This window comes from Hipposideros armiger, unplaced genomic scaffold (assembly GCF_001890085.2).
Source record: "Hipposideros armiger isolate ML-2016 unplaced genomic scaffold, ASM189008v1 scaffold_272, whole genome shotgun sequence".
Classification (NCBI taxonomy): Eukaryota; Metazoa; Chordata; class Mammalia; order Chiroptera; family Hipposideridae; genus Hipposideros; species Hipposideros armiger.
The window spans coordinates 1568277-1583630 of record NW_017731622.1 but is presented as its reverse complement, the minus strand read 5'-3'; the positions used below and the strand labels follow the sequence as shown (position 1 = coordinate 1583630).

The following is a 15354-nucleotide window of genomic DNA, read 5'->3' as shown; positions in this document are numbered from 1 at the left end:
AAGGGAGCATGATTTCCTAGCAAGGGAACCCAAAAGGCCATGGGTCCCAAACCCAAGTATGCAGCCTCAGGGTAACCTCCAATGGTGGAACCATAGCCACCCTGCCCTCAGCCAGCAGGTTCAGCCCTCACTTATTCACATCCGGGCCTCCAGTCTGGAGCTACTTCAGTCAGGGCGTCTTACCATCCTCTCCAAAATATTTCGCCACCATTGCTTCCTGCAAACCTCTGATACAGGCTTTTTATTGCCATGCTTCTAGCCTTCATGTCCTCTACTGCTTCCCAGGGTTTCTCTGGAGCTTTTCATCCACATCGTTCTTAACAGCATCTGTAAGCTTGACTCCGAGGGACCCACCGAAAGTACAAACCAATCCGCTTCAGAAAAAAAAAATGGCTTCCAACACCCATAGCCATTAATGCCTCTTCCCCCAACCCCAAACACTCAAGCTCTACAACTCATATTTTCTATACTCCAAAGGCACCTCAACCCATACAGTCGCCCTAAAATATCTGCCCCTTAAATCTCCCAACCCCACACAACTGACCTATAACCCAGTTCGGGCCCTCAACCCTGATGCCTGAAAATGCCACCTGAGATTCAGCATCTGGCAAAGAAAAAGCAACACTAAATAACCCTCCAGGTTTCATAAAAATCATGTAGTTTTAACAAGCAATTACACACTACTCCCAAATAATCATTACACTAGATTCTCTTTCAAATTCCCCTCACAATAAACCCTCATTTTTTCCCCTAAGCATAAACCTGCGATGCAAATAACAGTTCTGAAAGATCCTATTCAGGGTAAATGAAAATGTGACTTAGTAGTTTTAATTTCTATTGAAGCCAGCAAATGTGTTCAGTAACAAGAACTAAAGGGGTCCTAGAAAGAGCAAAGAACAATTCAGACTTATCTCTCCCAGAGACTGACAAACTACACTGATGGCAAATATTAACGTAAGCACCCCGGACTGGCCCTACTGCTCCCATGTTGCTCATATTCTACACCTGACATCTTTGCTATTTTAAAGGGAAGGACAAACACCAACCACCCACCCCAACATACCCCATTTTCAGTGAATGCTTCATGGAACATCTGACCTTGGGCGACAATCCGCTTAGCAGAAGACTAATTAATTATACCTCCCAGTGTAAGGTAAAGTGTATTTCAAACAACCAGACACATAAAAGTTCTTAGTTTATTAGCCCTCTCATGAAAAATCTGCTCAATCACCACAAGGTCGTTGACGAATCTTTACTCCTTCTGTGAATCAAAGAAAAAACATTTAGTTAGCAACTGCTGAACTGAACTTTAAAAACTAAAGTTCGAAGTCTTCAACAAAATGACACTCATGCAAAACAAGCATTAGTAACCTAAAATCATATTAAGACATGAAACATTCAAGCTAAGAATGAAACAAAAATTAAATATTACTAAATTTTAAAAACAAAACCTTGTCACTTAGTATTTAAGACACTACAACTCTTGAGAGCATGTGTAAATCTATTTCTAAATTTACTTCACATGCTCTACACTTTTAAATTACTGCGTCAGTAAACCAAGGAGTCTAGTGATCTAAATGAAAAGCTTGAATTAGGGCCGGCCGAGAGGCTCGGTTGGTTAAGAGCGTGAGCTCTGAGCAACAGGGTCACCGGTTCAATTCCTACATGGGCCAGTGAGCTGCGCTCAAGCTGAGCTGCTGCTGAACTGTTGGCAGGATGGCTCAGCTGGTGAGGGCACGTGCTTTTTAACAAGGTTGTGGATTGGACTCCCGTATGGGATGGCGGGCTGCGCCCCCTGCAACTAAGATGGAACGGCACCTTGAGCTGAGTGACTGCAAGCGGCCAGATGGCGACTGGATTTGGGAGCAGAGCTAGCTGTGCCCTCCACGACTAAGACTGAAGGACAACAACTTGTCTGTTCCCCTTCCCCAATTCCCCAATAAAATCTTTAAAAAAAGAAAAGCTTTAATTATACCTGTCATCCAGTCTCCACCTCACTGAATCAGTGGCAGGCAAGGGAGAAAGGAGGGAAGAAAGAAAAACAACATTCATTAATAGTCCCTTTTCAAACTCCAAAATAATCTACATTTTAGTGCATGCAATCAGATACCTTTAAGATGATCGTTTTGTTCTTTGCAATTGTATATAGAGCACTCCTTAGACACACTCATTGATTTTATTACTCCCAATTTTGAGAATACCTTGCCTGATTACTTTGGGTCTTATGCAAACAAGGTGGTCTGATGCCTTCAAAATGAACAGATCATTATGCCCAAGGTAGTGACAACCCAGGCGAGCCACTGCCTACTTACAGATGAGTAGGCATACCTGAACCTTGGTCCCTCTGTGCTGGGCACACTAGAACCATCGACAGACGTGGTAATCAGCAAAGACTAAAGTCTAATTTAAACACAATGGGAGAGTTCTAAATGATCAGGCAAGTCTTTTAAAAACTCTCAGTTCAATACTTTGAAAGCCACCATTCACAGCCAACAAAAGTAGTGCAAATTAGTATTTAAAAGAGGCAGTATTTAGCTAAAGTAAAAATGCTTCAACAGTTCTTCAAACATGAGACTATTCATTCCTTAATTTAAAATAACTCTTATTGCACCCAAAAGGTAAAAACAAACATCCAACAAAAACTGAAATACAAGGAACATTAATATGCCTGACTTTTTTTGAGCCAAAAAATACACGTGCTCATTTATGCATTCATTCTCCAGCCAGCTTTTCAGAGCAGTGCTAGTGAAATGCACCAGTACAACTTGGGAGTAGGAACGGTGATGGCTCAGGTCCCCACAGGTAGCCCCTCTGCACTTGTCACCACTGAGCACTAACATGAGACTCAACTAAGGCTAAATGAAGAAAAGAATTGTGTTAAAAACATCCTTCAGATCTAGACCAGAAGACAAACAGTGCCTGATTTTTTTTCACGACCTCCAAAACTTCTGTCAACAGGTATAAACCTCCAACAGGGAGTGGCTCTAAGCAGAAATTTCCCCTGGCAGTCTGTGACTCTAACTCCATAGCACTGGGAAGTCAATGTGATTAGAGCTCTGGGCAGGCAGGCCAGGTTTACTGCCTGGCCTGGTAGGAGTCACAGTTAAAGGAATCACACAGGGGCAGTGACCACCATTCAAAACCCTACAACCCCCAACCCAGGCACAGCCCACTTGATGTTTTACTGGTTTAGGCTGCTCAAATGTGCAAAAATTTGTTTAAAATGGGTAGTGGAGCATCCTGACCAAATATTTATGGGAAAAGGATATTTATGAAAGGCTTTAATGTGAATATACAATTATATTGGAAATTTTTCAATTGATGGTGAAGGAGATGGTAAAGAGGGGTTTGAGTGGGATGATTCCACGACACAGGCTTGGCCAGATTTCCAGGACTGGTTTATTACCAAAGCTGCCAGAGAACGGACCAAAGTCCCCAAAGAAAAAACTGCTCATAACTGGATGAGAGGACTCTTCCCAAGCCCCGTATTAACTAAAGCCATTTCCTAAGTATGTAACTCTGGGAACCAGCACATCCCAAGTATAAGTTTATAAGTGCCTACTTAGTAGGGTATCCACCTTCCTCCAGTGGGTAAACTTCACAACATAACATGCATTTCTCAGTTTCCAAAATAAGCATGATTAAAAGTTTTTCGCCTTTGTTCGTAATATACTATTTTAAAACATAGCAGTGGTGTTATAACAGACCATACTATAAAACTGTGGTTCAAAAGCCAACATGCAAAGCATCAAAGCAAACTTAGGGAGGGTGATGCATCCCCACACCGTGCTCACATCTCAGTACCTGCTAGACACTTCATTTCTGATGAACAAGAAATCCAAGAAAGTAGAGGGAAAAGGCAAAAAAAAAAGTTCACAGAACACTTGATTATTTAACAACCCAACACCTTAATTCCATTTAACTATTTAGTTAGCTAGGCAAAGCTGGTAAAAAGCTGCTTGTCATTAAAATCACTTAAGTCTTAGCTAACTGGAAAGGAAAGTTGAGATTTCAGCTGCCTCTCCAGCATGCCAGGAAAACATGGGCCACATTGATTCAACTGCTTCTTAAACCAGTTAGCCATTTGAAAATAAGTCTCAGGGAACTAGATAAGCTCCCCCTGTAAGTCTATGCCAATTCACAGTAAAATGAACTTTTCCTGATTGGGCCTACAACGCGCCCACCAGGATCACTGAACCGATGTGGCCCCCGTGTTGTGCTAATCTGTGAGCTGCGGCAAAGCTACTGTGGAGAAGCTACTCTACTGAGGTGTTAAGATACTACGTTATGTTGCTTCTCAAAACACGTTACCTTCTGTAATCCAGAAGAAGTGGGGGGGGGGGGGGGAAGAAACATTAACAAAGGTTATTAAGAGAACAAAACACGTCCTTTCTAGAAACTAAAGCCCTGCAGTTGACATTTTTGTTTTTCCTGATGAACCATACCTTTTTGCCAGCACCAACATTGGCCTTTGCAGTCCCCCTAACTTTCTTCATTCTGTTCTTGCGTTCCTTTCGCTGTTTTCTTGAGGTCTTTTTCTTCTCATACAGGCCATGCTGAAGGAGAAAGGAATAAATTATATAGGTTACTTGAAACATCAGCTCATCATTACCCACTAATCTGGTAAGAAAATAAACCAGGTTGGAGCTCAAGAAACACAGCTTCACAAATTAAAACTTTTCAAGTACATTTAACAATCCTTGTTTGAAAGAAAAGGTCGTTAAATTACAAAAATAAACAGTATGTAGCACAAGCTGAGTGGCTCAGTTGGTTAACAGCTTGCTCAAGAGTGCGAGCTCTGAGCAAATGTTGCCGGTTCAATTCCCACATGGGCCAGTGAGCTGAGCCCGAGCAGAGATGCTGCTGAGCTGCCGGCAGGTGGCAGGATGGCTCAGCTGGTGAGAGCGTGTGCTAGCAAGGTTGCCTGATTGACTCCTGCATGGGATGGTGGCTACACCCACCCTCAACTAAGATTGAACACAGCACCTTGAGCTGAGTGGCTACGAGCTGCCAACCGGAGGCCAGATGGCGACTGGACTTGGAACTGAGCTAGCTGTGCCCTCCACAACTAAAACTGAAGTACAACTTGGCTGCTCCCCTTCCCCAATTCCCCAACACTGTTCCCCTCCCCCAATTAAAAAAAACCTCAAAAACAAAATTAATAAACAGTCTGTCAGAAGAACAGCACAGGAAACAAATGTCTACTCAATGCTCCCTATATTGTAAGTTCAGGGGACTGGCTATTACTGTCCAGCCTTGAACCTACAGCTCACAAGGTCCCCACATTTTGTCTTCCCTTTAGAGTGTCTTCCATTTCATCTCCAGATTACTCCCAGCAGACAAAAGCCTTTCCCAAGGGCTCTACACACCCCATGGAGACTGCTATCATCTACTCATCTTCACTCTGCCCTTCACTTTTGCACTTGCTGTTCCTGCTGCCTACGGGACTGCTTTCAAATGTTTACCAGGATCTCAGCTTCGTTGTCACCTCCTCAACAAGGCCTCCCAGATCACCCAATAAGAATGCAGGCATCATCTATCACATTACCGTGATTTCCCTCACAGCTCTTCTACGAGAAGATTTACCTAGTAGCAGAGGAGGACTAACAGGGAACAAACCAAAGTATTTCAAAGTAACAACCCATTTGCTAGTTCACTGCCTAGAATGTAAGCTAGGAAGCTTGCTCAGTCCACTGCTGCAGTTCACTGTAGTGCCTGGCATGCAGTAAATTATCAGAAACTTTCCCTGGTTCCTGGCTACCTATGGAAGTTAAGTCCAAACCAAGACCTTTGGTAATAAGGGATCTCACTTTATTCGGTGCCAACCTACCATTCCAAACTCATGCCAACTTCCAGCTCCTATCTCCACAAATCCTACTTTACCTGCCCTTCTAGACTTAGCTCAAACGCTGCAGACGCCACCTATGAACGCTCATACTCTACCTTTATCAAAGAACCTTTTCTCTTAACCCCTGAAGAGTTCTGCAGGCCTGTATGTTGTCCCTCCTGGGGCTGGTTGCTCTTGCTCATTCCACTGCACCCACACACAATGCTACTGAAATGACTCCAGCAGCTGTTAAAGTGAGGATACCTACTCTTGCAAGTCTATGTTTGGGTTCATTTTTCTTGGCGTAGTCCAAGGAATCATAAATCATGCCAAAGCCAGTGGTCTTGCCACCACCGAAATGGGTTCTGAATCCAAATACAAAGATGACATCTGGTGTAGTCTTGTACATTTTGGCTAGTTTTTCCCGAATTTCTGTCTTAGGTACTGTTGCCTTCCCAGGGTGAAGAACATCGATGACCTAAAAGGAAAGATCAAGTTTAATATTTATCATAATGAGACACCTTCAAAAGTGAAAAAAGTTCAACTTTGATGTGCCTGTTCCTTACCATTTGTTTCCTTTGAAGTAGTCTATTGGTCATGAATTTCCTGGTCCGGATAGTTACTGTGTCGTTCTGAAAACATAGCACACTAGTTAATAAAACTATTCAGCCTTTTCTTGGCCTTGCTGTGATTTTCCAAGATCTAAAACTGCTGTGTCCAAATTAGGGACGCTAGCTATATGGACAAATTAAATAACATTTAAAATGCAATTCCTCAACTGCAGGACCACATTTCCAATGTTCAAGAGCCACATGGACTAGTAGCAGGAAAGCTTCAAAAACAACAACAAAAAAAAGCACAAATTCCCATCTCCTCCCAACCCACTTAGCACAGTGCCTAACTCACAGAACACACCTAACACACAAACACTAAGAAGAAAATGCACTCAACAGCTTTCTGTACATCTGTCTTACTTCACTTTGTTATAGGAATCACTATGGAGCAGGGTTTCTCAACCTCGGCACTACTAATATTTTGGTCCAGCGAATTCTTTGTTGCGAGGACTATCCTAAGCATTTTAAGTTCAGTAGCAACCTTGGCCTCTAACCACTAGATGCGGGCAGCACCCCCACTTCTAAGTTGTAAACAAAAATGTCTCCAGACTTTGCCAACTGTCTGTCCCCTTTGGGGCAAAAATAACCCCCAATTTAGAACCACTTCTCTGGAGCAAAACTGCGACTCATACAAATGTTATTACAGTCACAGCACCGTGTTTACAGCATACTGCACAAATTTGACACAAACGTTGTGCTACCTGCACGGAGACTACTTTTCCTGAAAGACCAACTCTACAGCCCATAAAACTATTCCCTTCTGAATGGCCCAACAGCTCTCTTACACAGCAAGTACCAAGAAAAGTGGGCATTTAGCGTGTTTACTGACTAAAGGAAAAATTTAACAAAAAGACGGGAGAATAGGCTTTCATGGCACCGACTGAATGCTGGATTTCAATTTTTTGAAAAACCGCATCAAAATAAGTTCATTTCAACGGTACTCAATTCTTGAAAGTAGAGAGAGAAAAAAATGGCTCACAAGTGGAGTGAAACTAAAAACGGGTGCCTGAACCTTTCGAATGACGGAGGTAGCTAGTTACAAGTTCCAGGGCCTCAGTTTCCCCACTGTGAAACTAGAGAATCCAATCAGCTGACAATACTCTAGCTCACACATGGGAACGGTTTCATTCGCTGCAACTCCACGGGAGGCTGTCGGCGGCACTCTCTTCACCTCTTGAGCTGCCATCACCTGCAAACCGCCTGTCCGATTGGGACTCCAGGTACGAAGTGTTTCGCCCCACGCCCATCCCACCCCAACCAATCCAATCCACTAGGCTCCACGAAGCCAACGAACGCAGCAACCGCTCCCTCAATCCCCGGGCCCTCGACTTTGAATCCCGGCGTGTCCGCGTCGGCAGCGCAGCCTGGACGCCCCGCCGGCGGCCCCGAAACCCTCGGAAACCGGTCTGTCAGACACGGCCAAGGGAGAACAACCAGTTTTCGGGCAGCCGTAGCGCAGAGGGCGGGACGGAGGAACAAAGGATGGCTCGGATATGTGGTGGATGACTACCTGGACGCGGGGAAACTCACCATGATGGCGGCAGGCGCTCAAGCAGCCAGGGAGGAAAAGAGAGCCGCTATTCGCCGGCCAATCATATCAACGCGCACGGAAGGACCCCGAGCGGCGCCGGCGTGGGGGCGTGGCCGTACTGCGAGGCCGACCGCGCCAATGCCGGATTGAAGGTTCCTAAGGCCCCGCCTCACCTATCTTTGGCCACATTGGCCAATCCGGAGGCGGAACCGCTCGAACGGGTGAGATTTACTCGAGCGTGTGTTCCATTTCAGTTCAATTCATTACGTATCTGAATTGTCCACACTTAAAATTCCAGTAAACCGAATTATAGTTTAAATTATCTCCATCCGAGTTAGAGGTCGGTTAAGTTGGAAGACGTCTTAGAGATCCCTATCGATCAGCCTTCTCATTTTACAGCTAAAAAAACGGTAGAAACACTGTCTCAAACCTGTTATTTCATGTATACAAAACTGACCGTTTTGAGTTATTGCTAAGTATTATTTTCCGATATTCTCTGTTGAGTTCTGATTAAAAATTTAAAACTTTTTCTGAAAAATCTTAAGACCTTACAAAAAACGAGCTTTTAATAAGTACTTGCTTCATCCAGAAATTTAGTTGTTCACAGTGAAACAGACATGTAAAGATAAAGCACGAAAGTGTGCATGTTCAAAGAGAGACATTAGTAAAGAACTTCCCAAAGACTAGTGTGGACCAAGAGACCAGGGTGCATGCAGGCTTTGAGGGCAGCTTTTCTATATTCTTCAGAATAATAAGAATAGTTAATATTCATGGAGAGATTGCTATGTGCGTGTTACATTCTAATTACTTTTACCTTCATTATGACATTTAACCTTGCCAACGAATGTAAGAAATAGGGTACCTATTATTTTCCCCTTCAATAGATGGGGAAACTAAGACACAATGAAATAAATTAACTTTCCCAAGGTCACACAACTTTTAAGTGGTGTACCTAAACTCCCGTGGAGGCACTGTGGTTTCAGGCCCTTTGCTCTTAACCTCTAGCCACTTATCAAATCTTGTTGGTATGGTATTGTCAACATTACTCCAAAGAGATATTAAGTGATTGACTGCTGAAATAGGTTAGGAAAATCTGATTTGCTTTGCTGTTTGTGACATTGTTTTACTAGTGAGGATCCATGGAGTCTGAAAATGAGATAGCATCCCTTCTTAAAATTCAAAAGTGTTGAACCACTGCATTGGGTTCTATTTAGTAATAGTAAAGAAATTTCAGGTTCTGTAGCGCTGAGTCCTATGGTGGTGTGGTTTCCTTGCTAGTCTCATGCACTAAGATGTCACACTAGGATCACCTCCCACAGGTTGTCACAGATTGTAGGCGAGCAATTTATTTCAATACACGAATGATCTTCCCTTCCTGGTCTCTCTCCCCTCTCATCTCGTTTCCCTAGCGCACCACGGCTCACTTTTCACTCCACACCGATATTTTCAGCTTCTGTTTTTGTCATCAAGAATATGAGTTTAATTCTTTTCCTTTTCAACATAATGTTGTGAATTGGAAGAGCATGCACGGCTGTCTGCCCTGTTTATTTCCTCTACTGGTTGTCCCAATGATGTCCTCTGTTCCTTGGGCAGTTTCATTTTAGCCACCACCTTTCCTTAAACAAGCAAATTAAGGCTCTTAATTAAAATGGTATTAATATTGATAACGATTTTCCATTTTATGCAATTTTTGGCTCTCTGGTTGTCTAAAAGTCCCGAAGCAATGCGGTTGTAGTTTCCCTGCAAGTGTCACATGACCTGGAAAAACAGAGCGGAAATGGGATTTTGAAAATACGTAACAGCGCAGAACCGGCTGCAGTTTCAAGGAGGTGCCCCGAGATGGCAATGCAGTGAGAACGCAAAAAGCTGCGTGCCCGAAGCCTCTCTTGACTGACGCTCCGGCGAGCAGCGGAAGAGGAAGCGGCCACGTGAGGAGCTTTACGGTGGCCGAGAGGCTGCGGGGGATGTGTTAGGGCGAGTCGAGAAGCAACCCCTCGGTGGTGAGGGAAGTATCGGGTCTCAATCCAGCTTCCCGAGTCTGGAGGCAAGCCGTCACCATGGTGAAGGAGCAGTTCCGGGAGACGGATGTGGCCAAGAAAATGTAAGCTGGAACAAGAATGGTCAGAGGGCGGAGAAATTAAGGACGGAGAGGTCCGAGGTCAGCGGTCCCGGGTCTCCAAGGGTCGAGGGTGAGGGTCAGTTGGAAGGCCAGGACTCAGCGGAAGGTGTGGGCAAAGATCAGAAGTACCAGGATAGGTCACGGAATATTGACCAGTCATGGCATTTCAGCACCTAGGGGACGCAGGCTGGGATGTGGGCTTGGGCGGAGATGGCGGGATGTGGCGTGCTCCTTGGCGGTGCGTCCACCATGGGCCGGAGCTCCAGTTCTCCTGAGGTCGAATGAGGATCCCTTTCTTCCCGCGAATCTTTCGTCCCTGCAGCGTGGGGAGCAATCCGGGGCAAGAACTGTCTAATTCTGATTTTGCTGCAGAGCATATGACAGGGAGGCAGTATCGCTGGAAAAGGACAGAGTTGCCAGCTAGAACGTTGTCTCAGAAGTGAGACTGCATTCTGGGCCTTCTCCTTCAGAGCTTATTTATTAGCGCTCCCAGTAGAAAAATGGATTGACACGTTCTTGCAATAGGCATTTCCTGAGGAAGGGAGGTGTGCTAGATCCAGTGGTAAACCTTAGAGATGCGACGTGGTAAGATTTCACTGTCCACCTAGGTGGAGGAGATGGACAAGTCAACGTTGGGTATGACACGTGTAAGGACAAGGGTAGGCATCAGGGGCTTCTGAGAGCACCGAATGGAAAAGGGGTTCAGGCAGAAGAAAGCAGACCAGACAGCCTTCTTGAAGGCGCATACTGGAGGGAGAAGGGGGCGGTGATGAGAAGGAAGCAGGAGATTGGAACCTGTGTCCAGAGTTATCTTGCAGGCACTGAGGAACCTTTGAAGGGTTTTAATTAAGGAGGAGAGTGTCTTGATAAGACTTCTTCTGAAGAGGAACAAAATAAGAGGAAGAGCTTGGAGGCCACTGCTGGGATTCAAGCAGGGGATATTGATGGCGTGCACTAGAGTGGTAGTCATTGGAGAGAAGTGGATTTCAGAGGGGTTTAGGGTATAAAATTGGTCAGGATGAGTAAGAGAGAAATGAGATTGACACACAGAATTTCTCACTTGGGCAGCTGTGTGGATGGATGCCGTTTACTGGAATGGGGAACTTGTGTCTTATCTGGATGAATCCTCCTGGTGGTCTCCCCATATCCACCCTGGACTCTCACACTCACCCCAACCCCTACCTGTATTCAGCTATAATCTATTCTCACAAAGCAACCCTAGGGGCTCTGTTGTGATGCAAATTAGATCCTCGACATTTCAACTTAAAATCTTCCAGCAACTTTCCATTGCACTGATATTTAAATTTCCTGCCAAAGTTCCCAAGCCCTGCCTGACGTGGCCCTGCAGACCTCACTAACTTCATCTTGTACCATTAGCTTTCTGTGCTCTAGTATAGGTTTCATTTGGTTCCTTGAAAATGCCAACCTCATGCTTAGGACCTTTGCCGTCGTTATGCTGTACTTCAAATGTTCAACCTTCTGGTCATCTTATGACTGGCTACTTCTTATTCAAAATTCAACTCAAATGTCAATTTCACAGAGAGACTTTCTGACCACACAACATAAAGTAGGCTTCTCAGACTCTGTACAGACATTTGACACCATTTTCATTCTTTGCACTTATTCACTTTTGTATATCTATTTGTTTACTGTCTGTCTTGCCCACCCTGAGCTGTGAGCTCCATGTTTTCAGGAATCTTGTCTGTCTTATCTAATCTGTATTCTCAGCCCCTTAGAACAGTGCCTGATATACAGTAAACCCCCAATTTGGGGGGTGGGGGGTGAATAAAGGAACAGATTTGAGAGAGAAGGTATTGGGTTCTGTTTTAGATGTGTCATATTTGAGGTGCCTGTGGGATATCCAAGTGTAGCTGCCATAAAAGATGTCTGTACAATCTCCAGCTGAGTAGAAGTAGCTAGCCTACAGATAGGGATTTAGACAGACATCAGCATATACTTGAGTGACAGGATCACTCAGGAGGCGTATTTAGAATGAAAAGAGGAGGGCTGGCCAAGTGTCTCAGTTGGTTAAGATCTTGCTCAAGAGTGCGAGCTGTGAGCAACAGGGTCACCGGTTCAATTCCCACATGGGCCCGAGCTGAGCTGCCAACAGGTGGCAGGAGGATGGCTCAGCTAAAAAAAAAAAAAAAAGTAGAATGAAAAGAGGATGAGAGTTAGAACCCTAAGTAGGGAGAGATGACAATACTTAAGGGATGGCAATAGAAAGAAGCAACCACAAAAGAGACTTAAGAAGGAACAATCAGAGTGAGGAAGAAAACTCAGAGGACATGGTGTCACGAAAGCCATGAGAAGAAAATATTTCAAGATTAAGGGTGAGGGGGTGTTATCTGCCAGTGCTACAAGATGAGAATGTTCCTACTGGATTTCATAGCAAGTAGGCAGACTCGATGACCTTGGTAAGCACCATTTTATTTCATAGTGAGAGTGGAAATGATCCCAGCAGGATGATGGGATGCTTACCAAGGAAAAACAGGAGAGGCTCGAATATGTTTAATAATGGGGGAACAGTCTGTAGAGAGTTGGAAGGGTATGGTTGGTTATGGTGGGTCACGTGTGTAATCACCATTTTTGGTTAAGTGGTTTAGATGTAATTGCTCCCGTTTCCTTCCCTTCCAGAAGCCACATCTGTTTTGGAATGAAGTCACCAGAGGAGATGCGCCAGCAGGCGCACATCCAGGTTGTGAGTAAGAACCTGTACAGCCAGGACAACAACCACGCCCCCTTGCTGTATGGGGTGCTTGACCATAGGATGGTAAGACCACTGCCCCTTCCCAGTTCCATGTGTTTTGACTTGCTGATGAAACTGATGACTTCTCATATTGGTAGAAGCAAGGGCTTTTTTCCACCTCCCTTATTCCCCTGCGCATCTCAGGGACTTCAGCCTTCAATCACTTGGATGTGAATACACTTTAGCTTCTCGGATGATTCTGACTGAGTCACCTGGACACCTGTGAGGACTGGTCCCACTTTCCTGTCCAGTGGTCTCCGTTAATTGTTGGGTGTGCTTTTATCCAAAGGGTACGAGTGAGAAGGACCGTCCTTGTGAAACCTGTGGGAAAAACTTGGCTGACTGTCTGGGCCACTACGGGTACATTGACTTGGAACTGCCGTGTTTTCACGTGGGGTACTTCAGAGCAGTCATAGGCATCTTACAGGTAAGCACGTGTATGTTCATTTCCTGGGCATGAACTTAGGAGTTATTGGTCAGGGACATTGGAGTGAGCCTAGGAATCACGAGTGGTGGGGTATACATCCAGGGAGAATTTTTATACTAAACACTATATTTCATCTTGCAATAAATTAACTTGCTTCAGGATTTATTCCTTGATTTCCCTTGAGTGGGTGGTAGATATACATTGTAAAAAAATAATAATTCGGCTGGCTGAGTGGCTCAGTTGGTTAAGAGCTCACTCAAGAGTGCGAGCTCTGAGCAACAGTGGTTCAATGCCTGGCCTGAGCTGAGCTGCCGCTGAGCTGCCAACAGGCGGCAGGATGGCTCAGCTAAAAAAAATAATAATAATAATTTAAACAGTACGGAACAGCACAGAGAAAATAAGTGAAAGTTAATAAAAAGTCTACCGTCCAGCTACGACGCAGCTAGCGTTCTGGTGAACATGGGCTGCCTCTGTGTGTATCTTTGTGTAGATCTGTGCATGTGGTCACTCAGTTAAGTGACCTGGGCAAGGGGTGGGAGTAGAAGCATTTTAAAAAGAAAACTTTTTCATCCTCTTGCCGTTTTATCTGTTTTATTTTATTATTTTTTAATTTTATTTGGGAGCAGCTATGGTCATTGGTTACACATTGCTTTCATGCTATGATGGCATAGTTGACTCTTTTAAGGAGGGCACAGCTCACAGTGACCCTTGTGGGGATTTAACCGGCAACCTTGGTGTTAATCAGCACCACGCTCTAACCAACTGAGCTAACTGGTCACCCATTTTAATTTTTAAAAGATGATCTGCAAAGCCTGCTGCCACATCATGCTGTCCCAGGAGGAGAAGAAGCAGTTTCTGGATTATCTAAAGAGGCCTGGCCTTACCTACCTCCAGAAGCGAGGACTAAAGAAGAAAATCTCTGATAAGTGCCGAAAGAAAAGCATCTGCCATCACTGTGGCGCTTTCAATGGTGAGCAGAGTGCGTGAAGGCTTGGTGACATCCCTTTGCATTCACTCTCTTCTATTTAGCTTATTAGTATTATGCAGTGTTTCAGAGTCAACTTTATTCTTGCAAATTTAGGCGTTAGAGCCTAGCAACTGATGCTCTGTTAGGAAATGCACATCTCACATTTCATTGCTGTAGTAATTTCAGTCATTTCATTAACCAGATTGCAACCTCAGGCCAGCCAAGCAAGAACCTAATTTTAACCTTGATAAATACGTTAACTCTTATAGGTACTGTAAAGAAATGTGGATTACTAAAGATAATTCATGAGAAATACAAGACCAACAAAAAAGTGGTGGATCCTGTAGTATCAAATTTCCTTCAGTCTTTTGAAACCGCCATCGAGCATAACAAAGAAGTGGAGCCCCTGCTGGGAAGGGCCCAGGTGAGCCTGACAAGCATGGCTGCCCTCCTCCTGTCCCCCCCTTACTTCCCCCTAGGTCTCAGTCAGTCTCTCTCTCTCTCTCTCTCTTTCTCTCTTTCTCTCTCTCTCTCTCTCTCTCTTACACACACACACACACACACACACACACACACGTAACATGTTACATCTTTATTGCAAAAGATTGTAAAATTACAGATGTATAGAGTATAAACTGAGAGACCTGTTTCTCACTTGGATGATGAGACAAGAAATTGTAGGCAATTCCCATGACTTGACTTTAATTGGCACAAACGTAACCGATAGAGTTTTATGATGTGTCTTGTTGGTTTTTTTTTTTTTTAAGATTTTATTGGGGATTGGGGGAGGGGAACAGCACTGGGGAATAGGGAAGGGGAACAGACAAGTTGCTGTCCCTTTGTTCTTCAGTCTAGTTGTGGAGGATGTCGCTTCACTGGCCCATGTTGGTATTATCATTGCACTCCTCCCTGGTGAGGCAGATCGGTCACTGATGACTGGACGGCAGCTCTTGGCAGCTCACTCCAGCTGCCAGCCACTCATGGTAGCTTATGGCAGTCCACTGCAGCTCCACTGCAGCCTACGCCATCGCCGGCGACTCATGGCAGCCCAGCTCCAGGTCGAGCTGTTGTTCACCATCTTAGCTGTAGAGGGCGCAGTGTCACTGGCCCTAATGTGGGA

The 15354-nt window shown here is 44.7% G+C and overlaps 2 protein-coding genes across 6 annotated transcripts in view; one reads left to right on the top strand and one right to left on the bottom strand.

The window, feature by feature from the left end:
- Positions 1–1178: 1178 nt before the first annotated feature.
- On the bottom strand, positions 1179–8110 carry RPS24 (ribosomal protein S24). Of its 4 annotated transcripts, XM_019657044.1 has the most exons (8): positions 7972–8110; positions 6394–6459; positions 6096–6305; positions 4446–4556; positions 4312–4314; positions 3805–3822; positions 1976–1997; positions 1183–1261 (listed from the first exon to the last, which is right to left on the bottom strand). In XM_019657044.1, the coding sequence occupies exons 1-6, from the start codon at positions 7972–7974 to the stop codon at positions 3817–3819; spliced, it is 399 nt and encodes a 132-aa protein (XP_019512589.1). In that variant the 5' UTR covers positions 7975–8110; the 3' UTR covers positions 1183–1261; positions 1976–1997; positions 3805–3816. The 4 variants fall into 4 exon arrangements, with proteins under 4 accessions (XP_019512590.1, XP_019512591.1, XP_019512592.1 ...); XM_019657045.1 differs by lacking the exon at positions 3805–3822 and having other exon boundaries at positions 1179–1261; positions 7972–8045; XM_019657046.1 differs by lacking the exon at positions 4312–4314 and having other exon boundaries at positions 1179–1261; positions 7972–8045.
- A 1766-nt stretch (positions 8111–9876) lies between these two features.
- Positions 9877–15354, top strand: part of POLR3A (RNA polymerase III subunit A) — a 50554-nt gene continuing 45076 nt past the window's right edge. The window contains exons 1-5 of one of the 2 annotated variants that reach the window (XM_019657042.1): positions 9877–10073; positions 12729–12864; positions 13130–13267; positions 14066–14237; positions 14504–14658. In XM_019657042.1, coding sequence (XP_019512587.1) covers positions 10030–10073; positions 12729–12864; positions 13130–13267; positions 14066–14237; positions 14504–14658 — 645 coding nt within the window. In that variant the 5' untranslated portion in view covers positions 9877–10029. The other variant, XM_019657043.1, reaches the window with a different exon arrangement.

Excerpts from the sequence above, each read along its gene's own strand:
- RPS24 (XM_019657044.1), bottom strand. Across the intron at positions 6,306-6,393 it reads TACTTCAAAGGAAACAAATG|GTCATCGATGTTCTTCACCC; the intron begins GTAAGGAACAGG and ends CTTTCCTTTTAG. Across the intron at positions 4,557-6,095 it reads CCAAACATAGACTTGCAAGA|CATGGCCTGTATGAGAAGAA; the intron begins GTAGGTATCCTC and ends TTTCTCCTTCAG.